The sequence below is a fragment of the Calliphora vicina genome, chromosome 2 (genome assembly GCF_958450345.1).
Source record: "Calliphora vicina chromosome 2, idCalVici1.1, whole genome shotgun sequence".
NCBI classification, from domain to species: Eukaryota; Metazoa; Arthropoda; class Insecta; order Diptera; family Calliphoridae; genus Calliphora; species Calliphora vicina.
In genome coordinates, this window is record NC_088781.1 from 131,964,678 (window position 1) to 131,989,959 (window position 25,282).

The window sequence follows — 25,282 nt, forward strand, 5'->3', positions numbered from 1 at the left end:
TTTTTGAGAATTTCGAAATATTTTTCTTTCGACAGGAATTTGCTTGTCAACACAACAAAAACTTTGTCTGCTGTAGATTTAAGTAGGGAACATTTATGTATTTTTATACCCTTCAGCTTCGTGAGAAGGGTATATATAAGTTTGTCATTCCGTTTGTAATTTCTACATTTTTCATTTCCGACCCTATAAAGTATATATATTCTGGATCCTTATAGATAGCGGAGTCGATTAAGCCATGTCCGTCTGTCTGTCTGTCTGTCTGTCTGTCCGTCTGTCTGTCTGTCTGTTGAAATCAATTTTCTGAAGGCCCCAGATATCTCCGGGATCCAAATCTTCAACAATTCTGTCAGACATACTTTCGAGAATTTTACTATTTAAAATCAGCAAAATCCGTCCATAAATAACGGAGATATGAGCAAAAATCCGAGACAACCTCTGAAAATTTCATCAAAAAACACAATGTATTGCATGCTTTGACAAAAAAACAACAAAACGTATGCATGGATGTGCAAGCTTTGTGTATTTGGTTTTTTTTTTGTGTTTTGTTTCTTTTGGCGTTGTGGTTGTTTTTTAACAATTAAACGTATGTTTGGATGTGTGTTGGTTTCATTGCCTTGCGTATTTTGTTTTTTCTTTTGGTGTTTTGTTTTGTTTCGTTTGGCGTTGTTGTTGTTTTTTGTGTTCTTGATAAATTTAGGATGCTGTACGCTGAAAGTGGGCAATGTACATACATATGTATATACTAATTATAAAAATAAAAAATAAGAATGCATCCACAACAAAGGTGAAGGGTATATAAGATTCGGCATAGCCGAATATAGCACTCTTACTTGTTTTTAAATGGAAAAGGGATTTCCACAAATGGTGTTATGTTTATGTGAACTTTAAAACATTTTAAATAAAAAATTTAGCATAATATTAAGCTGAGTCTCAAAACATATAATTCTATAAACAAATTTTTAAACCGCACTATAGAAAATATATTCATTTCCATAATTATGATAACAAAGTAACACTCTTTTCATTGATTTACAAATGTTAGATTTTTGGCCATTTGAATAACTTAACGAAACTTTATTTTAAGAATTAAGTAACATTTTAGTGTTAAAATCATATATTTCATTAGCTTGAACAAATTATAGTTGAATTCTGGAAAAATTTTCGAATTTTGAAGATTTTTAAAACTTAACGAAACTTTATTTTTTTAACCGAAATGACAAATTATATATTTTTGTAGTTTTTCTTCCAATTAGATAATGTGTATTTCAATTCTAAAGAAATTTTTAATTTTTGATAAATTAAAAAACTTAACGAAACTTTATTTTCTACACCGAAAGTAATAAATATTTTTTTTTCTAGATTTTATTTAAACTAGTTAATGCTTATTCTATTTCTAACTATATTTTGAATTTTTGTCAAATTAAAAAACTTAACGAAACTTTATTTTTGAAACCAAAAGCATTTAATTCGAGTTTTTTCCATATTCTTTAAACATGGTTACAAAACTATTAAAATCTAGAAAATTTTATATTTTTGACGTATTTAAAAAACTTAACGAAATTTTATTTTTTACTCCTATTCGACTAAAATAATTTTGTCATAAATTTTTATTTAAACTAGATAATCATCTTTCTAATACTAAAGAAATTTCTAAATTTTGGCAATTTTAAAAACTTAACGAAACTTTATTTTCTAAACCGAAATGAATAAATAATTTTTTTTTTCGAGATTTTATTTAAATTAGTTAATGCTTTTTCTATTTCTAACGATGTTTTGAATTTTTGTCAAATTAAAAAACTTAACGAAACTTTATTTTTGAAACCAAAAGCATTTAACTCGAGTTTTTGCTATATTCTTTAAACATGGTTACAAAACTATTTAAATCTAGAAAATTTGATATTTTTGACGTATTTAAAAAACTTAACGAAACTTTATTTTTTATACCTATCCAACTGAAATAACTTTTTCTTTAATGTTTTTTAAACTAGATAATCATACTTCTAATACGTAAGAAATTTCTCAATTTTGTCAATTTATAAAACTTAACGAAACTTTATTTTCTAATTCTAATAACTTAATAATTTTTTTCTTCTGGATTTTCTATTTCGAACGATATTTTGAATTTTTATCAAATTAAAAAACTTAACGAAACTTTATTTTTGAAACCAAAAGCATTTAACTCGAGTTTTTGCTATATTCTTTAAACATGGTTACAAAACAATTTAAATTTAGAAAATCTGATATTTTTAACGAATTTAAAAAAAACTTAACGAAACTTTATTTTTTACTACCATCCGATTAGAATAATTTTTTTTAAACTAGATAATCATATTTCTCACACTTAAGACATTTCTCAATTTTGTCAATTTATAAAACTTAACGAAACTTTATTTTGTAAATCTAATAACTAAATTAATTTTTTCTTCTACATTTTATTTAAATCATTTAATGCTTATTCTATTTCTAATGATATTTTGAATTTTTGTGGAATTAAAAAAACTTAACGAAACTTTGTTTTTGAAACCAAAAGCATTTAATTCGAGTTTTTGTTATATTCTTTAAACATGGTTACAAAACTATTTAAATCTAGAAAATTTTATATTTTTGACGTATTTAAAAAACTTAACGAAACTTTATTTTTTACCTATCAGACTGAAATAATTTTTTCTTCAATTTTAATTTAAACAAGTTAATCTTCTTTCCAACACTAAAGAAATTTCAAAGTTTTGGCAATTTAAAAAACTTAACGAAACTTTATTTTCTAAACTGAAAAGAATAAATTAATTTTTTTTCTAGATTTTATTAAAATTAGTTAATGCTTTTTCTATTTCGAACGACATTTTTAATTTTTATCAAATTAAAAAACTTAACGAAACTTTATTTTTGAAACCAAAAGCATCTAACTCGAGTTTTTGCTATATTCTTTAAACATGGTTACAAAACTATTTAAATCTAGAAAATTTTATATTTTTGACGTATTTAAAAAACTTAACGAAACTTTATTTTTTACCTATCAGACTGAAATAATTTTTTCTTCAATTTTAATTTAAACAAGTTAATCTTCTTTCCAACACTAAAGAAATTTCAAAGTTTTGGCAATTTAAAAAACTTAACGAAACTTTATTTTCTAAACTGAAAAAAATAAATTAATTTTTTTTCTAGATTTTATTAAAATTAGTTAATGCTTTTTCTATTTCGAACGACATTTTTAATTTTTATCAAATTAAAAAACTTAACGAAACTTTATTTTTGAAACCAAAAGCATCTAACTCGAGTTTTTGCTATATTCTTTAAACATGGTTACAAAACTATTTAAATCTAGAAAATTTTATATTTTTGGCGAATTAAAAAAACTTAACGAAACTTTATTTTTTACTCCCATCCGACTAAAATAATTTTGTCTTAAATTTTTACTTAAACTAAATAATCATCTTTCTAATACTAAAGAAATTTCGAAGTTTTGGCAATTTAAAAAACTTAACGAAACTTTATTTTCTAAACCGAAAGGTATAAATTATTTTTTTTTCTAGATTTTATTAAAATTAGTTAATGAGTTTCTATTTCTGACGATATTTTGAATTTTTGTCAAATTAAAAAACTTAACGAAACTTTATTTTTGAAAGCAAAAGCATTTAACTAGAATTTTTACTATATTCTTTTAACATGTTTACAAAAATATTTAAATGTAGAAAATTTTATATTTTTGAAGAATTAAAAAAACTTAACAAAACTTTATTTTTACTCCCATCCGACACAATATTTTCTTCTTTAAGTCTTATTTAAAATAGATATTCATCTTTCTAGTACTAAAGATATTTAAAAATTTTAACAATTTAAAAAACTTAACGAAACTTTAATTTCTAAACCGAAAGAAAAAAATATTTTTTTTTCTAGATTTTATTTAAATTAATTAATGTTTATTCTATTTCTAAAGAAATTTTGAATTTTTTTTAAACTAAAAAACTTAACGAAACTTTATTTTTGAAACCAAAAGCATTTAATTTGAGATTTTGCTATATTCTTTAAACATGGTTACAAAACTATTTAAATCTAGAAAATTTTATATTTTTGACGAATTTAAAAAACTTAACGAAACTTTATTTTTATACCTATCCAACTGAAATAATTTTTTCTTCAATTTTAATTTAAACAAGATAATCATCTTTCTAATACTAAAGAAATTTAAAAATTTTGGCAATTTAAAAAACTTAACGAAACTTTATTTTCTAAACCGAAAAGAATAAATAAATTTTTTTCTAGATTTTATTAAAATTAGTTAATGCTTTTTCTATTTCTAACGATATTTTGAATTTTTGTCAAATTAAAAAACTTGACGAAACTTTATTTTTTGAACGAAAAGCTTTTAGTCAAAGTTTTTGGAATATTCATAAGGTATTGATGTAAAATTATTTAAATCTAGAAAATTTTCTATTTATACCAAATTTAAAAAAACTTAACGAAACTTTAATTTTTTAACCGAACTGAGTAACTTCATTTTATTTTTCGTTTTATTTAAACAATATAATTTTCATTTTAAAACTGAAAGAATTTAAAATTTTTTTGACGAACGACTAAATTTATTATCTTTTCCAGTTTTTGTTTAAATAAGATTAGTTAATTCTTCCTAATACTAAAGAAATTTAGTATATTTGTGAAATTTAAAAACTTAACGAAACTTTATTTTTAAAAAAACTGAACCAAAGTTATTTTTATCAATATTTATAAAGCTTAGAGCTTTCCCTTTTAAACCCTACAGAAATTTATTATTTCTGATCTTAACAAAACTTTATTATTTTAATTTAAACTAGTTAAAGTAACTTTCTTTCGTATACATTTAATTAAGGCTAATAAATTAAATAACATTCAAAACCACCACCTTTTAAAACACTTGTTTCTATTAGCATTTCCTTAAACTGCCAACAAACAGCTCAGTTACGAAAACTTTCTTCTTTCTTCCCTGGATTGTTTTAAATGTAAACAAATTCTCTTAGCAAAAGTTTTTAAATGCATCTTCCTTTATATAAATTCATACAACATCTAAAGCTTATTTCTTTAGAGACCTTCCTAGCAAATATAATCGTTTACACGTATCATAAGTCGTCATAAGCATATTTGTGTTTACCAAGTTAAAAAGTTTCAAGTATTTTTTAACGCCCTTAAATATGCAGCACTTTTTATAAGAATATCGAGAAAAGTCAAAAATTGTTTATGCCAAAGAATGCAGGATTTTGTTTTAAGTATGTTGATTTTCATGATTAAATGATGCTTGATAATGTATTTTAGAAAAGTTTTGCTAAGGAATTTAAAATATATTTTTGAAAAACACATTACTTTGTATATATTTAGCATAATTTGTTATAAATTGTATCAATTGGAAATCAGGTGAATATTTTATTTAAAAAAAATTTGGGTTTTGGTTTGGAGACATAAATAAAGAAATATTGGCTTTGATAAAGACTTTGATATTTGTAAACAAGGTATCAAAAGAACAACAATTCTAGTGAAAATGGATACAGATAATATTCTCAGAAGACTGTAATGAGTCAGAGAGCTAAAATGTACTAACTCTTAAATCCTTTAAAAGCTTTACGAAAAGCTCTAAAAAGATTATCTAATGCCTTGAGGTTGGAAATTAACTTGCAAAATATGGAAGTAAGTAATTCCCAATGGTTTGAAATTGTCACTTACCTGGACTGTCATAAAATTGATGAATCTAAAATAGACTCCAAAACATATGCCTACTACTCGTCATATCAAATCGAAATTAACCACCCGAAGTCAAAAAATTTACATCCTTTTATGGAAAAGGAAATATTCAAGATCCTATTTAAATTCAATAAGCAGTCTTGAATTAACTGTTGATATTCTGACTTTCTTTCAAAATATCTAAATCGAGTTACCTGGAGTTACTTCACGAGCTCCTAATATAAGATCGCATAGGAGAGAATATTGAGGGGGACATTACGCTTGACCTTTAGATCTTACAAACTACATTGAAACTGCGTTCCACAGAATGATTTAGAGCGGTTTGGAGGAAAGGAAGGATGATACCCGAAGTTAAATAAAGTATGTGTATCATTTTAGTAGAGTTAAATGTTTAAATAGGAATTATGATGCCCAGCGGTCAGATTGATCGCTCTCAGTGGTAGAATTGAAACAAGAAGAATTGAAGGGTTTTCGGAAGAAGAAAAGAATACGAATATGCAACATAAGGACACTGTTGAAATTATTGTGATGCTATACAGAAGAGTCTTTACATCGATGAATAGCAGAACTAAATGTGTTAAGTGGTTTTAGCAGAAGAGAAATGAACGGCGAATTTTTTTTTTTAAATGTGAGCAACCAATTCACTTGTCATTCGTGAACAATTGCTACTATCTACTGTAAATGGAGAAGTTATATTAGTGATGTGCTCAACTAATCAACTAATCAAGTGATTCATTATTGTCTTCATTGACAAACTTCGAATTCCTCTACTATGAGAGCAACTATTGTGGGACTCACAAATTGGAATTTATCAGCCCTGCTGCGGAATCTTGCAATAAAGTGTATATTCCTTAAACTCGATTCAATGTTTCCGTGGCAGTGTTTGGAAAATATCTGGCCACCATTTCGCATAATATTGCTTCGGCACTTCGCACACTCTTTGCTTTGAATATGAGAAGCTGTCTGAATCGTGTTTATTTGTCGAGGATATGCAAGATCTCAATAATTCTACTCCCCAGTCTTATGGCTTGGGGATAACTTTTTCCGATAGCGTAAAATATATGGGAGTTATTTTGGATTCGAAGTTATTTCGTCATGGTGGTTAAGTCCAACCTAATGTATTATTACGTTTTAACCTTTTCAAAACGCTGGTTTATTTCCTTTAAATAAACCGGATACTTTTGATTGCAAATAAAAGCCGTTTAGTAGTTTGAAAATGGTAACAACTCTTTATTTATTCAAATGTACAACAATAGAATTAAATAGTCACTCAATGGTTTTTATACACGTTTATAAATTCTCAGAAATACAGACACAATTTATAATGTACACGAATTTACTTGAAAAACACAACACACTTTAAGGCTCTCAGTTGATGTTTATTCGAAAAGTGTCTCTGATAAACTCACTCACGACTGCAACCTCTGCCACTATTTATAACACTGCATAACCATCTACAAAGCTCTATTTCTACAATGTTCTTTAACTGATTATTCGAGTTCGAATATACGGTCCCAGCGTTGCCAACTTACGATCAATGGTCAACTGAAAGCTTTTATTTAATAATGCCCACAGTTATGTTACAGTTTGCTATTACAGCACTGTTATTTGAAAGCATTAGGCTACTTTTAAATCAGCCGTTAAAATCGTTATATTTGAATTCAAGTACAATTACGTAACATTATGATGCTCCTGTTTAGTGGATGGCTCTTGGCAAATCCAATCACCCTTTAATATAATTCCACGTACTTCGGCACTGATGAACACAGCTGCTTTTCACATCACACCTAAGGCTTCTTTGTCACGCTGAATTGGCTTCTCTAAGTTCCTCCAGTTCCATGCTGGCGTATGGCCTGAGGAACTTCGACAATGCGACCTTATTGGGCTGCCGGACAACATGGACTATTACACTCGCAGAACTTTCTTCGACTAGGGTTTAAATGCATCGATCACGGATGGAAAGACTGTGCTGACAATCTCATCCGGGAACCTATTTCAAATTTGAATGGATGCTTTTGAAATTTATAATGGTTACACGCAGTGTTCTTCAGCTTGAGATTTATGCAATGAGGACAGGGAACTTTCTGATGTTTTACCGGGTCTTAGAATTCCGGATATCTCTGGAATTCGATCTGTATTGGGGATTGGTGGGTTGGTTGGTTTACGTGGTAGTTCACTGCGTAAGAATAATCAAGTAGAGGCGACGGGACCCCGTTTTGTTAAGACCATACGTCGGATGAAATGTCAATTACGTAATATATATCAGAATGTCGAGTATGTTATATCCAACCTGTAGCCGTGGGATATCTCAGTAAGTCATTAAGTTTAGATCTGGCTACCTCTCCAAGGTAGGTCAATATGTAGTTGCCCAGTAATGTATGCCTTTTAACACTGGGCAATCGCAGAGAATATGGAAAATCGTTTCCTCTTTTTCCCTATGCTTACAGCTACGACAATGATCGTTAAAAGGGAGTCCCAGGCGATTTGCATGCTTGCCTAGCATCCAGTGCCCCATTAATACTGAGGATTTATTGGTCAAAAAGTTCCTAGCTTTTGGATAATGATGTTAACTAATTAAGATTGTGGACAGACATCTTGGTTGCTCGATACCACCTGTGATCGGCTACTGGTACCAGTCATCATCGGTCACTTTGCATGTTTTACTTTGAATCTCCCATAATGATTTCAGAAGGAGTTGTCATGATAAAGGAGATGACGAAATCATGAAGCGCCTCCGCTACCTCTGCCCGCCTCTGGCTGTACAGAGATTGCCAATGTTGGCCGTCTACTTGTTGCTCAACCTGACGGATCTCTCTGACACTGAAGTCAGATGACTCAAATTGGTTGGCTAAAGGGAATAGCTTTTCTCTGCAGGACCCCTTCCTAATCTCGTATTAAATGACTGAAATTGGTCGAATGAAGGGAATTTCTCTTCCTGAACTCTTCTTTAACCTGGTGTCACAACGGGACCCATGGAGTACTAACTTGGGTCTCTCTACTGTGTTGACTGCCAGTTAAATTAGGCAATGCCAAATATCCATGGCGCTAAGGTAATGCTCTGTATTTGGTGGGACCAAAAGGGTCCTATATATTATGAGCTGCTATAATCTGACCAAACCATCACAGGGAAACTGTACCGAACTGAAGCGAACATTTGCCTAAAAACGCCCAGAATATGCGGCCGGACATGAAACCTTAATATTCCATCATGACAATGCTCGGCCACATGTTGTAATACCTTTTAAAATCTATTTAGAATGAAGTGGTTGGGAAGTTTTACCTCACCCGCCTTTTAGTCCACACCTTGGCTCGGCCAACTACTAATTGTTTCTATCGATGCAGAACGCTCTCTCTTGGATATGCTTCACTTTGGAACAGAGTATCCGATATTGGCTTGATTTGTTCTTGGCTTCAAAAAATGAGCAGTTCTTTTGGCTCGCAATCCATCCTTGTTCCTATTTCACGCATAAACTGCGAAATAGGAACAAGGTACTCAAGGCACTAGCAGGCAGTACTTGGGCTATGGACAAAGAAACCTTGCTGGCTACCTACAAGACGGTCAGTGGTCAAATATGTTGCTCCAATGTGGTCGCCTTAATTGAGTGATACTCAGTGGAAAAATATTCAAAACGAAGACTTAAGGAACATCACAGGCTGCCTTCAAATTACCTCCGAACACCATTCATGAGTAAACTAAGGTTCTAACGTCATGTTGAAGCAACAGTTCCTTCTTTGATGTCACCGGAGTAGTCATCCAAACTTCAACATCATACAGTAGGAGTCTGCCCCTAGGTATGTCAGACAGGAAAGTGAGAAATATTCAAAGCTGCCAAAACGAAGCTTTAAGGACCGTCTCTGGCTGCCTTCAAATTACCTCCGAATACCACCTTCATGAGGAAACTAAGGTTCTACAGGTCAAGGAACACAATGTCATATTGACGCAACAGTTCCTTCTGGGATGTCAGCGGAGTAGTCATCCAAACTTCGACATCATACAGCAGGAGGCTCCATCGAGGCGCTTCAGATAGGACCTACGCAAATACGAGGAAATTAAATCTATTGGCCTGCATTCCTAACGGCTGGTTTATCATCCGTACTGAGGAACAAAGTGTCATTGCCAAAATATGCTCAGCTACCTTTGAGAAGGCTTCAAAGGAATGAAAATGTGATGATGATTCGCTCTATAAGCTCAGGATGCGGTGATGGAGTTGATGAAAAAAATCGTGAAGAGTAATCTCCATCAGTCTCTGAAACTCCGATGTCGTGAAGACTCTAAAAGATCGGATTAGGCTAGCGTTCGTAGTGGCTTTTTGTGTGCTGGTCTTATAAATACACTCCGAGTGGTCTGGAGAACAGCCATTACTAAACGTTGCGACTTTACCTAAAATACATTTCGTAGCCTCGACTTCCCTCCTAAATGTGATGGACTAATAAAGGAAAGGGGGTGTCCGTCCTATCACCGACAAATGTGAAGTCTATTCGCACAATAGGCTCATGATGAGGTGATGAATTTGATAAAAAAAGTCGTGAAGATTAACCTCCATCAGTCTCTGAAACTCCAATGCCGTGACAACTCCAAAAGCTGGGCTTAGGATAGCGTTTTGCTGAGGTACATATGAGCAGGATTCATTTGATCGCCTGGCGTATATCACAGCTTTTTATGAGATTCACAGAGATTTCCGCGATAGCAGAATACCATTGCAGGTCGCCCACCATCGATGGTAGACGCCGAAAAGATTCTGTCGCGAAATCAAGATTCGTTCTGGCACAACTCTAAGATCAGGATAGAGCAACAGTGTTAATGCCTTTTAGTTCCGCATAGACTGTGCCTTTTAGTTCCGCATAGTTCCTCATTACACCCTCCACATATACAACTGTTCTACTATGTCCTGTGGATTTACGGATTCATCCAGTCGAAGTAGCACAATTCCTTGGACTTGAACAACATGCAGAACCGCCTGATGGAATATTGTAAAATTGTTTATGCTGCTCCAACAACAGCAAAACAGAAATAAGAAACCGAAAATTAAGTTGGACATACCCTCCAAAAACCAGACGATGATATTGTCAAGAAATGCATAAACTAGAACCCGCAGAGAAGCAGACAAGTTGGAAGACCAGCTCATACCCGCAAGCGGCAACTAACAACAGAACTTTCAAGATTGCGCATAAAGTAGAACGATGTCGAGCATCGAGCCGACGATCGAGATTATTGAAACCACTTTGTTATGGACCTATGCTCCCTCGAGAAGTGAAAGGAACATATATATATATAAAACTAAAATTCTGAAAGCTAGAAACCTAATCTATCTATATTAAAAGATTTGAACAGATTGAATCAGCAGTTGGGAAATTCTAATAAAATAAAAACACATTTTGAAATTTTAAGTAGTTTTTTTGTTTTTCTTTTATTTAAGTTAGTTTTTTTTTATTTGAGTTTTTCAAAATTAAATTTTTTAAATTCTCCATATTTTTTGGTTTTGTAATAATAATATAATAATTAATTATACATATACTTGTTTTTTTTCTATTTACATTTATAATAAATATATAATTTAGTTTGTTCCATAAATAAAATAGTTAAATATTTATTTCTGTTGTTAATATATATGAGAATTTAACATAAAGTTTTGTTAATATAATATTTAACAGACAAATTGAACATTTAATTTTTTAATTTATGTAAATTTTTGTTTTAATTTTTTCTACTTCAATGATGGTGTAAATTAAAAAAATTAAATTAAAATTTATTTTGTTTTTGATTTAATACAATACTAGAACATTTTGATTATTTAATACTTAGACAAAAAGAGTTTTAGAATATTTTTAAATATTTTATTTTAGTTTAGTAATGAGCAGCTTTTAAAACTTATTTAATTTCAAAAAAAAAAAAAACATAGCAAGAGAGTAAAATTTATAGCAGAGGTCGTTTGGTATAATTTAAAAAAATTTAAAAAATTTTAGTATTTTTTTGTTAAAAGGGGCCAAATTTAGTTTATACTTTTTTTTAATTATACTAAATTATTATTTTTTTCAGTTGTTGTGTTTGTTATATACAATTTCCTTTTTTATTTAACATAAAATTTATAAAAAAAATGCAAATATTTTTCTAACAAAATTTAAATAAAATCCAAAAATAATAATTCGTTTTTTATTTTGTTATGAATATTGTTAAAGTTTATGGACTTTATATTTATTTAATATTATTATTATTATTTTATATTGTAAATACTTTTATGGTTTTCTTAAATTGTTTTTGCTTTAAATATGTTTTTGTTTTTATGTTTATATAATAGTTATGATGAATATTTTTCCAAAAGATGTTTAATTTATTTTCCGCCTTAATTTTTTACATATCTGCCTTAATTGAAGTCATTACTTTGCCTTAAATTCAAAATCCTTTTCATTCCAAATAAGAATTTAGTCTTTGTTTTGATGGTTAAGAGCTTTGTCTGCCACATCATTAACCACCTCAGCTACTTTGTTCTAAAACAAGAAAAAACAAACATAAAAATTCAAATTCAATTTACTTATCTTTTAATACCACTTTATACCTTTTGTTCTCCCTCATTTTTGGCCTTAATCTCTTTGTCTAACACCGAACTTCTGCCACCAGTGCTGCGACCCCAACGTAAACGCAATGGTCCTGGTTTGCGTATGGCCCTCTCAAACTCATCCATATCCTCTTCCGCTGTATCCATACCCTCATTATCCTGACTGCCGCCATACTTATTCAAAGACATCAATAAATTTCTCAACTTTTGTGAATGCATCAGATTATTATAGAAATCATCTTCGGAATTCGACAAAGCCACATCATTATTTTCATCTCCCGACTCCAATAAATCATTATCATTAGCGGCATTTAGTGATTGAAATGGTAGACTGCGTCCAAACCTCAAACGTTGTGGCTTCCTTACAACACGATTATAATAAGCATCATAGACATCATTGTAATCTTCATTATTTTCGGGAGTCTGCTGGCCATTCATCAGGATATCGTAGGCACTGTGCATGGGCATAGACGGATCACTGCGGCGTCCGAAACGTAATCTCAATGAGGGTGACCTTATGGGCTTTTGATTGACCTCGCCAAACCAACGTTTTTCGGGGGTTTGAGGTAATAGATCAGGATCGCTGCGACGTCCAAAACGTAACCGTAGAGAGGGTGATCTTTGGGCTTTACGTTCGACCTGGTGGTTGGGGAAAACTACGGGTCCGGCATATTCACGTTGTAGGAGATTGTTGTACAGGTTGTTAAGAGAAGCTAGAATATGATAAGAAAGACAATTAAGAATTGCAAAACAACTGTCAAAGAACTAGAATAACACTAAAACTAGAATCCGAAATGGTATCTGAACTAGAATCTAAACTAGAGTCTAAACTAGAGTCTAAACTAGAGTCTAAACTAGAGTCTAAACTAGAGTCTAAACTAGAGTCTAAACTAGAGTCTAAACTAGAGTCTAAACTAGAGTCTAAACTAGAGTCTAAACTAGAGTCTAAACTAGAGTCTAAACTAGAGTCTAAACTAGAGTCTAAACTAGAGTCTAAACTAGAGTCTAAACTAGAGTCTAAACTAGAGTCTAAACTAGAGTCTAAACTAGAGTCTAAACTAGAGTCTAAACTAGAGTCTAAACTAGAGTCTAAACTAGAGTCTAAACTAGAGTCTAAACTAGAGTCTAAACTAGAGTCTAAACTAGAGTCTAAACTAGAGTCTAAACTAGAGTCTAAACTAGAGTCTAAACTAGAGTCTAAACTAGAGTCTAAACTAGAGTCTAAACTAGAGTCTAAACTAGAGTCTAAACTAGAGTCTAAACTAGAGTCTAAACTAGAGTCTAAACTAGAGTCTAAACTAGAGTCTAAACTAGAGTCTAAACTAGAGTCTAAACTAGAGTCTAAACTAGAGTCTAAACTAGAGTCTAAACTAGAGTCTAAACTAGAGTCTAAACTAGAGTCTAAACTAGAGTCTAAACTAGAGTCTAAACTAGAGTCTAAACTAGAGTCTAAACTAGAGTCTAAACTAGAGAATAAAGTAGAGTCTAAACTAGAGTCTAAACTAGAATCTAAACTAGAATCTAAACTAGAGTCTAAACTAGAGTCTAAACTAGAGTCTAAACTAGAGTCTAAACTAGAGTCTAAACTAGAGTCTAAACTAGAGTCTAAACTAGAGTCTAAACTAGAGTCTAAACTAGAGTCTAAACTAGAGTCTAAACTAGAGTCTAAACTAGAGTCTAAACTAGAGTCTAAACTAGAGTCTAAACTAGAGTCTAAACTAGAGTCTAAACTAGAGTCTAAACTAGAGTCTAAACTAGAGTCTAAACTAGAGTCTAAACTAGAGTCTAAACTAGAGTCTAAACTAGAGTCTAAACTAGAGTCTAAACTAGAGTCTAAACTAGAGTCTAAACTAGAGTCTAAACTAGAGTCTAAACTAGAGTCTAAACTAGAGTCTAAACTAGAGTCTAAACTAGAGTCTAAACTAGAGTCTAAACTAGAGTCTAAACTAGAGTCTAAACTAGAGTCTAAACTAGAGTCTAAACTAGAGTCTAAACTAGAGTCTAAACTAGAGTCTAAACTAGAGTCTAAACTAGAGTCTAAACTAGAGTCTAAACTAGAGTCTAAACTAGAGTCTAAACTAGAGTCTAAACTAGAGTCTAAACTAGAGTCTAAACTAGAGTCTAAACTAGAGTCTAAACTAGAGTCTAAACTAGAGTCTAAACTAGAGTCTAAACTAAAGTCTAAACTAGAGTCTAAACTAGAGTCTAAACTAGAGTTTAAACTAGAGTCTAAACTAGAGTCTAAACTAGAGTCTAAACTAGAGTCTAAACTAGAGTCTAAACTAGAGTCTAAACTAGAGTCTAAACTAGAACTGAACTAGAACTGAACTAAAACTGAACTAAAACTGAACTAAAACTGAACTAGAACTGACCTAGAACTGAACTAGAACTGAACTAGAACTGAACTAGAACTGAACTAGAACTGAACTAGAACTGAACTAGAACCTGAACTAGAACTAGAACCTGAACTAGAACCTGAACTAGAACCTGAACTAGAACCTGAACTAGAACCTGAACTAGAACCTGAACTAGAACCTGAGCTAGAACCTGAACTAGAACCTGAACTAGAACCTGAACTAGAACCTGAACTAGAACCTGAACTAGAACTGAACTAGAACTGAACTAGAACTAGAACTGAACTAGAACTGAAGTAGAATCTAAACTAGATTTTAATCTAGAATATGAACAAAAGCTAATACTAGAAGTTATCAAAAAATCATTTGTATAACAAATCGTCTTTTTCTTCATTTTATTCTTATTGAACTTACCTTCATCCCTTAACATTTCTGCTGTACTGTGAGCCCACAACATGAGGAATGTCCCCAAAGTGAGTTTATACATTAATTGACTCTGGAAATGCATGGTTATTATCTGCAAAGAAATACAAATTTATAAATTAGTTCAATTTTCTATAAAAAATTAAAACAATTAGTAAAATGTAAATTGGTTTAAGTTTTTAAATCGTAATAAAAACTTTATAAAATTGGTTTTGTAAATGGAATTTAGAAAATTAATATCAGTTAATATATAGGCTTTCTAAACCACTAGTTGGTTTCTTAATAACATTAATATGTTACGAGTTTTGGCAATTTTAGTGAGATATTTATTGAATTAATATTAATCATACGCCATAGAGCTATTTAAGTTCAATTTGCTTTTGTTATAGGGAACTTTAGGGGATTTTAGAGCATTTAAGCTTTTGCCAAATAAAATGCTTATTTTTTCCTCTTGTCAGGGTTTTATTTTAAGTATTTGGTAATTTTTTGGCCCATAATTTTTGAGGAATTTTTCTTTTCTTAAATTTAAAGATCTAATTTTAACTTTCTGTGTTTGTTTGCTATTTATTTACCTTTACTTTTAACAATATTTGCTTTTACTTTTCCTTTTTGAAAATCAAAAATATTCCTAAATGTCAACTAATCATACAAAAATTCAAGCATAAAGTTTTGTCTTACATTTATTTTGATCTTTTCTTTGTTTTAACAAATAAATTGTATTTATGTTGCTGAATTTCCTGCTGGTATTTATTCAGATTTTCAAGAAAACATGACTTCCGGTTGCAAAAACTTTATACTTAAGAACTTTAACATGTTTTATCTTGACTTGTAGTATTTTGATCTCTTTGGCTTTCTACCTAAAGCATACACTTACACATGCTTTCTTATGCTGAATACAATACAATCAAAAGTATAAGAGTTTTTTTTGTTAACACTACAAAACAATGCAAACAAATTTTCGCCATAAAAATACAAAAAAAAGCTGAAGTATGCAATTTATAAAAATGCTAAAAGAACTTTAAAAAACAAGAATAACAAATTCGTTATATGATTGCCATTTCAAAAATGGGATTTTTATAGGGTGCAGCTGTTAAAAAAAACAGCTCAAAAGTCAGGTCACAGAAGCCACCAGAACAATTGTAATACACTTATGTATTGATGATGCTGCTGGTGTTGCTGGGTGATGGTGATTGGGTTGAAGATGTTTTTCAAACATGCAAATAATAAAAAAAATAATAAAAAAATACCAGTCATATGTAGAAATGTTTGAAGTGTAAAACATGTTCAAGCGTGTTTAAGAGCAAATGTTTCTAAATAAAAAACTTGGGTTTCTGTGTTTGCTAGATAATTTTAGCCCGATATTTTTAAGAAATAGGTAACTACAAGTTTTATTTAACAGATTTCCTTAAATTATAACATTTCTGTTTTTTTCCTTTCATATTTTCTAAAGTGTTTTAACTGGCTTTTAACTAAATATGTAATTTATACTCATTTTTTTAAGCGCTACTATCTTTTACTCTTAGTTTTTGTTAAACAAAGTTATAATTTATTCATAAATTACAAGAGTTTTATATAGAATGAAGCAGTACATACTCATATATACATGCACTTGCTTGCAAGTACAGAGTTTATGCATGAGATTTGCATCTGTATTGTTTCCTTTTTATAGTCTTTATGCAACACTTAACTGCTTGTCTTATGTATGTACAAACATATACATATGAACATGCGCCAAATCATTGTAAGAATCATGCCATCATGCCAGCAGGAGCGTCTAACTAAGACTTTAGGCTACAGCTTGCAATAAACTATAGAAACAATCTTTGTTTATCCTAGCTAAAAACTAGTTTTATAATTTTATCCCTAAAGTATGCTATACATTTTTAAAGTAAGTATGCTGCTGTAAACATAGACTAAAAGAAATATGTAGATCATTAAGTACTAAGAGCGCTAGAAACAATTAACTGAAGCTTGGAGTGTTTTTTGTAAACAAAACAATGTTTGTTTTATAAAATACTTTATGAACACTTGATATAAACTATTACTGTAATTTAGCCCCGAAAGTATGCTGTACTATTTTAAAGTAATTTTACAGTTACAAATAGAGAGAGAAAGAGAGGCGGAGAAGAGAACAACACAAACACACATAATCAGAAAAACGATTTAACTAAAAAGCTTCGATAGAAGCTTAAACAAGACAAAATAATAAACCATGATTAACGCTAAAACTGAACTAACTAGTAAACCAATATTAAAGTTGAAACTGGAGTAAATAGTAAACCACGATTAACGCTAAAATTGGACAAACTAATAACCCAAGATTAAAGCTGAAATTGGAGTAAATAAAAAACTACTATTAGATATGAAACTGAACTAAATAATAAAAAAGGATTAAATCTGAAGCTGGGCTAAATAATAAACCAAGATTATAGCTGAAATTGAAATAAATAATAAATCTGGATTAAAGCTGAAACTGGAATAAATAATAAACCACGATTAAACCTGAAACCGGACTAAATAATAAACCACGGTTTAATCTGAAATTAGACTTAATAATAAGCCACGATTAAAGCTAAAACTGGGATAAATAATAAACCATGATTAAAGATAAAACGTGACTAATAATACACCACGATTAAAGCTGAAACTGGACCAAATTATAAACCACGATTAAAGATGAAACATAACTAAATAATAAACCATGATTAAATATGAATCTTAATTTAATATTAAACCACGATTAAAGCTAATATTGGACTAAATAATAAACCGCGATTAAAGATGAAACATAACTAAATAATGAACTTTGATTAAAGCTAAAACTGGACTAATAATAAATAAACCACGATTAATGCTAAAAATTTACTAAATATTAAACCTTGATTAATGCTAAAACTGGACTAAATAATAAACGACCATTAATGGTGAAATTGCAGTAAATAATAAACCATGATTAAAGCTAAAACTGGACTAAATAATAAACCACGATTAATACTAAAACTGTACAAAATAATAAACCACGATTAAAGATAAAACTGGACTTAATAATAAACCACGATTAAAGTAAAACTGGACTTAATAATAAACCATGATTAAAGCTGAAACTGGACTAAATAATAAACCTTTATTAAGGCAAAAACTTAACTGAATAATAAACCTTGATTAAAGCTGAAACTTAACTAAATAATAAACCTTGGTTAAAAGCTTAAACTTAACTGAATAACAAAACTTGATTAAATAATAATCCACGATTAATGCTGAAGCTGGACTAAATAATACTTCATGGTTAAGGCTAAAACTGGAGTAAATAATAAACCACGATTAAAGCAGAAACCGGACTAAATAATAAACCATGATTAAAGCTGAAACTGGACTAAATAATAAATTGCGATTAAAGATAAAACTTAACTAAATTATAAACCATGATTAAAGATGAAACTTGATTAAATAATAAACCTTGTTTAAAGCTAAAACTGGACTAAATAATAAACCATAATTATATCTAAAACTGGTCTAAATAAAACACCACGATTAAAGCTAAAACTTGACTAAATAATAAACTACGATTAAAGCTGAATATTATTTTTTTGGTTAATTATGATATATAATCGGACCATTTATCGAAATAAACGAAAATCTGGACTTACAAAAAAATACACGAGTTAGGGCCTTTTTATATTAAGCCATCGATATATAAAAATTAAATTATCCATGTATGCTATGGCATCACGTGAGAACGGCTGGAGCGATTTGGCTGATTTTTTTCTTATTCTATTCTATGGTTTGTAAAAAAAAAACAAAAAATCGGAAATTTAATTTTTTTAATATTTAGCCTTTTCACTTCTAACTTTTCTTAATAAGAGGAATTTTTTGGAGAAACTTGAATAATTAACATTAGAAAATAGTTACCGGGCAAAGCCGGGGCTGTCATCTAGTTTTGAATAAATAAAAAACTACGATTGAAGCTAGATTTTCGCTGAATAAAGAACTCTGATTGAAGCTAAATTTTGAACCAAATAATATAAACGATTGAAGCTAAAACTGGACTAAATAAAAATTCAACTTTATAGTAAATAAAGAAATACGAATGAAGCTTAATATGGACTAAATAAAGATTGATGAATAAATTCAACTAAATAAAAATTTGTGATTGAAGCTAAAATCGAATTACTATATTTGTTATTTTAAAGTCATCAAACGTCAACAGCTACAAATTAGGAAAATATACATATTGTTACGAAATTGTACTTGAATTCAAACATAACGATTTTAACGGCTGATTTTGCATAATGCTATTTGAAAGCAGTGCCTCTCAAACTGTAACATATCTGTAGGCATTATTAACATTGAATAAAAGCTTTGAATTGATCATTGATTGTAAGTATGTATAATCGAATTCGAATATTCGAGTTTAGCCAGTTAAAGAACATTGTAGAAAGTTCACCAGAGATGGCGTGTATATTCAAAAGCTCTAGGCTTCGAATATACGAGCTTTGAAAGTTAAAGAACAATCTAGAGTGCAGATGGCAGTGTTATAAATAGTGGCAGAGATTGCAGTCGTGAGTTAGTTTATCAGAGACGCTTTTCGAATAAACATCAACTGAGTGCCTTAGGGTACAGCTACACATTCAATATATATTGTGATATTTGGATCGCGATCCATTGTAATGGATCACACAAAATTAGGGTGTTCTGCGATTTGGATCGCGATCCATCAATACTGCATGCCACACGTTCAATAAATATCGCGATACTGGATCGCGGTCAATATATATTGAACGTGCCCTTAAAGTGTGCTGTATTTTTAAAGTGAATTCGTGTACATTATAAAGTGTATCTGTATTTCTGCGAATTTATAAACGTGTATAAAAAACATTGAGTGACTATTTAATTCTGTGGTTGTTGTTACAATTTTTAAACTACTAAACGGCTTTTATTTGCAATCAAAAGTATCCGGTTTATTTAAAAGGAAATAAACCAACGTTTTGAAAAGGTTAAAACGTAACAATATTAAAAACACAACCAGATAATTAATATTGGAGAAATGATGTTATATACATTACTGTTGATGAATGGAAATAATAATTTTATTAAAAAATTCTAAAAAAGTAAAACAAAATTTGAAAAATTTTAAAATAAAATAATTCTAAATTTGATATTTTTGAGGTTTGTTCTATTATTAAGGTACCAATATGAAACTTAAAGTATAAATAGGAATATTTTTATACCCTACACCACCATAGTGGGGAGGGTATAATGCGTTTGTGCCGATGTTTGTAATGCCCAAAAATATTAGTCTAACACCCACCTTAAAGTATACCAATCGACTTATAATCACTTTCTGAGTCGCTGGCTGTCCATGTAAACCTTGTGCGCAGAGTACAGGTCGCAATTTTGAAGATATTTCGATGAAATTTGGTACATATCATTTTTTCGGCTCAAGGACCAAGCCTATTGAAACTGGCTGAAATCGGTCCATTATTTCACCTAGCCCCCATACAAATGTCCTCCCGAAATTGGACTTTATCGGTCAAAAATGTTTAATTTATATATGTATCTCCACAAATTCCGCTCCAAATAAGTTTTGTATACACAAAATTCATGTCACCAAATTTTGTTCCGATCGGTCCACAATTAGTCATAGCTCCCATATAGATCCGCTTCCGAAAATCACTTTAATCGCTTAAAAATGTTGGTATACACACAAAATTCGACATAGTTAACTTTAATATAGACATAAATCACACAACCTAATTTCATGATGATAGGTCCATAATTGGTCATAGCCCCCATATAAGGCCCACTTCCGAAAATCACTCAAAAATATAAATTATTGAAATTTTAAAAGAAAAATGTTTTTGCTCTTTTACTTAGTGTAGGGTATTATATGGTCGGGCTTGACCGACCATACTTCCTTACTTGTTAGCTTTGTAGAATATTTATCTTTTACCTTTAGTAGTAAATTTTAATTATCTTATTTAGATTAGAAACTATGCCCAGTTCTTCAAAGCAATCTCTCAATTAATATTAATCATATGTCAACAGGTACAAATTAAGAAAATATTAAAAAAAAAACATTATTAAACTACAAAAATTTATTAAAATTAATACACAAATTAATACATAAAATTTGTATGAACTAATAACAATAATAATATTTTTTATTTTAAAAACACAAAGAACTTAAAAATAAATTTGACAAAATTTCCAAAATCTTAATTTTAAATTTTAATTTTTTTTTAGTTTGGATTTGTTATTAAGGTATCAATATCAATCGGAATGTATAAATATGAAGGTTTTTAAATTTGTAGAATATTTATCTTTTAACTTTTGTTATAAATTGTTAAATTATACACAATTTCTCAAAACAACCTCTTAATTAATATTAATCATACGCAGTGCAACACAAATTGCTTTGATATTAAATATGTTATAGAAATCAATATAAATAGTTAATTTTTAAAGCCTCTAATAGAATTAAATTAAAGATTTTTCATTTATTATTTGAAAATAGTAATAAAAATTCTATTATTTAAAAATCGAAATCAATATTAATCATACGTTTAGTATGTCGAATTTTAAAATAATATTAATTTGTATAGAACTTTTAAATAACGCTTTGCACATTATTGAGGCCAACAAAACTTGGAGTATAATGTAAAATCTGGATTAAATAAAGATCTATTATTGAAGCTAAAACTATGCTAATTTGTCTTTTTTTTCAATTTTGCTTCATTTTCTTTACGATTATTATTATTATCCTAAAAGTATGCTGCGCCTCTGTTGCAAATTTAGCATGTATGTTTATTTTAAGTAAAAGTGTTTTCAAGTGTTAAAAAACAAACAAAAACATTTGTGCAAGAAAGCAAATTTGTACAAAAAAATTGTTTAGTTTTTTTTTAACCAATTGGAAAAATTTTAAATTGAAATAAATATTTAGAAAAATTTTAGGTTAGAAAAGCATAAATGTTTGTTGTTAGGAACATAATTTGGTGTTATTTTTTTTAAATGCTTATGATTTCTTTTAAATAATGGAAACTAAATGTAGAATTTTGTATTTTCATTCTTGGAAAAATTGTATTTCAAGTTCCTCATCATTAGCAGTGTACTAGCAAAGTTTGTTGGATTTATTTTAGGTCTAATTTTTCCAGTAGCCTAATGTGGTTTTTTTATTAGATGTTTAGAAATAAATCTAAGATTTTTAAAGTTTCAAAAATTTGTTTAAAATTTTTGTAAAATTTACCATGTCTAAAGGGACAAATTAAGAAAATCTTGAAAGAACAACAAAAAATTATTAAAATTAATACAAAAATTAATATATAACAAAAGTATTGACAAATAGAAATAATAATTTCATAAAAATGTTAAAAAATTTTAAGAATTAAAAAGTTCTAAAATTTAAATTTTATATTTTTGAGTTTGATGTGTTATTAAGGCACTAATATCAAACTAAATGTATAAATAGTAGAATTTTTAAGTTTTTAGAATATTTACCTATGAATTTTAGTAGCAAATTTTAATTAATCTAGTTTAGCTTAGAAACCATAGGCAATATGTCGAAACAACATCTTAATTAATATTAATCATACGTCAACCGGTATAAATTAAGAAAATGTTAAAATGGCATTTTAAAAACCCAACAATTTCATAAAATTTATACGGTATTTAATACATAATGTTCATATAAACTAATGGAAATAATAATACAAAGAAAAGTAAAATTTTTTTTAAAAAATATTAATTTAAAATTTTACATTTTTGAGTTTTGATGTGTTATTAAGGCACTAATATCAAACTATATGTATAAATAGTAGAATTTTTAAGTTTTTAGATCTACTACCTATGAATTTTAGTAGCAAATTTTAATTAATATTGTTTAGCTTAGAAACTATAGGTAATTTGTCGAAACAACATCTTAATTAATATTAATCATACGTCAACAGGTATAAATTAAGAAAATGTTAAAATAGCATTTTAAAAACCCAACAATTTTATAAAATTTATACGCAATTTAATACATAATATTCGTATAAACTAATGGAAATAATAATACAAAGAAAAGTAAATTTTTTTTAAAAAAATATTAATTTGAAATTTTACATTATTGAGTTTTGATGTGTTATTAATGAATTAATATCAAGCAAAATGTACAAATAGGAATGTCTTTAAGTTTGTAAAGTATTTATCTTTTAAAATTAGTAATAGCTTTTAATTTATCTGGTTTAGTTGAACAACTATAGGCAATTTGTTGAAGCAACCTCTCAATTAATAATAATCATACGTCCCCAGTTACAAATTAATAAAGTAGAATATGGTGTTTTTTATTAGATGTTGAGAAATATATCTAAGATATTTAAAGTTTTAAAAATTTGTTTAAAATTTTTGTTAAAGTATTTTTATGTTTAAAATTTTGAGCTTTGGAAAAGTTTGGTGGCTTATATAAAAAATATATATTAAGAAAATAATTTTATATTTTATTTTTCAAGTAGCTTAAGATGTTTTTTATTGAAATGTGGAAAAAAAATTTCCGATTTTTAAATTTTTATTTAAATTTTTTTCAGTTTTTTTATAAATGAAATTTTTTGTATAAAATTTCCTCTTGGGGTTTTCTTTTGTCATGTGCTAGTGATTTTATTTGTAACACTTTTCCTTTAAAGTTTAAAGAGCTTGATAAGCAGCTGAAAACAAAACTTACACATTTTTAAGAATGTTTTTTTTACAGAATAATGAAACAATAACTTTAATAATATCAAAATCCAGCCAGCAATTACATGACGCAATTGCAAAAACAATGATAATCTTAAAAGAAAATCAAATTTTATTTGAATTCCATTAAATTTGTTTTAAACTTCTGCATACGTATGAGTATTAAAAATCTTTCTAAAGCCCTCAATACGTATACGTATTGGTACTGTAATTAATATCAATCATACCACATGTTGTTTTTATCCCTAAAACTAAGAGAATTTGAATTTTTTAAGCATTAATCTCAAAATTTAGTTGCTGTTTTTTGTTTGGAGACTTTCTTCTTAACTAAAAAGTAATTAATGCCCAGTCATGGAAAAAGTCAATGCATATACCAAGTATCGTATTTGTTTTTAACTATACCATTTTAAAATGCTTCATTGTTTTTTTTTTTGCATTCGCCAGCTAAAAATAACTCATGTGTCATTACTCAAGATTGAAACATACACTCGTTATGAGTGTATGGCTGTGGATTTTTTTTTAGACTCCAAAAGATCAATGGAAATGTTGAAAAAAAATACTGCTGACTTTAAAAGGCTTAGAAAAAAGGAAGGAAGGAAAGCAATAGACAGATAGAGCTTCATAAATGTGATGATAAATCATTTTATATCACTTATATGACAGACATTTCAAATACATTATTGACTTAAGGATTCATAACAGCCTGTCATTGAATTGTGTTTGTAGAGTAACTAAAGACAAACTCACTCCCTTAGGGATGGATGGCTATGGAAAGTATGGTAGTGCTAGGAATAGGACATGCATTTCATGTTGTAAATATAACATAAAACAGCAAATGTTAACTGATGTTTTAGTTGTTTTAAGACTTACAACATCTTCTTCATAAGGTTTTTAGGGTTAATAACTGTTCAAGTCTTTAAGTTAAGGGCTATTTATAGCTTTAACTTAAGCTATTTAATACAAAAAACAATATTTATTATTTTATTATGGCAGCAAAGCTTTAAAAAGCGATTATTTTAAATAAATTAATATTAATCATACGTCCAAAGACACAAATTAAGAAAATATTAAAATAACATTTTAAAACTATAACAATTTATTGAAATTAAGACAGAAATTATAATTTAACATTAGCAGAAACTAATAAAACTAGTAATTTTATTTAAAAACTTAAAAAATTAAAAAAATTTTAATAATAAAAAAAAAAAAATATTTTAAAAATTTCACATTTTTTAACTTTGATGTGTTATTTAAAATCTAAATATTACACTAAATGTTTAGATGAGAATGTAAATAAGTTTGTAGAATATTTAGCTTTTAACTTTATAGAAAAATTTTGATTTATCTTAATTAGTTTAGAAACTATAGAAAATTTTTCAAAGCAACCTCTTAATTAATATTAATCATACGTCCAATGGGACAAATTAAGAAAATCTTGAAATAATATTTTAAAACAACAACAAATTATTAAAATTAACACAGAAATTAATACACAACAGTATGATAAACTAATAGAACAAATAATTTTATTAAAAATCT

General features: G+C 28.8%; 1 protein-coding gene across 1 annotated transcript; it reads right to left on the bottom strand.

The window, feature by feature from the left end:
- Positions 1–12,126: 12,126 nt before the first annotated feature.
- On the bottom strand, positions 12,127–15,125 carry sNPF (short neuropeptide F precursor). The gene is made up of 3 exons (XM_065500785.1): positions 15,029–15,125; positions 12,261–12,973; positions 12,127–12,192 (listed from the first exon to the last, which is right to left on the bottom strand). Exons 1-3 carry the CDS (start codon positions 15,120–15,122, stop codon positions 12,127–12,129), a joined length of 873 nt encoding a protein of 290 aa, XP_065356857.1. The 5' UTR covers positions 15,123–15,125.
- Between the last annotated feature and the right edge of the window lie 10,157 nt (positions 15,126–25,282).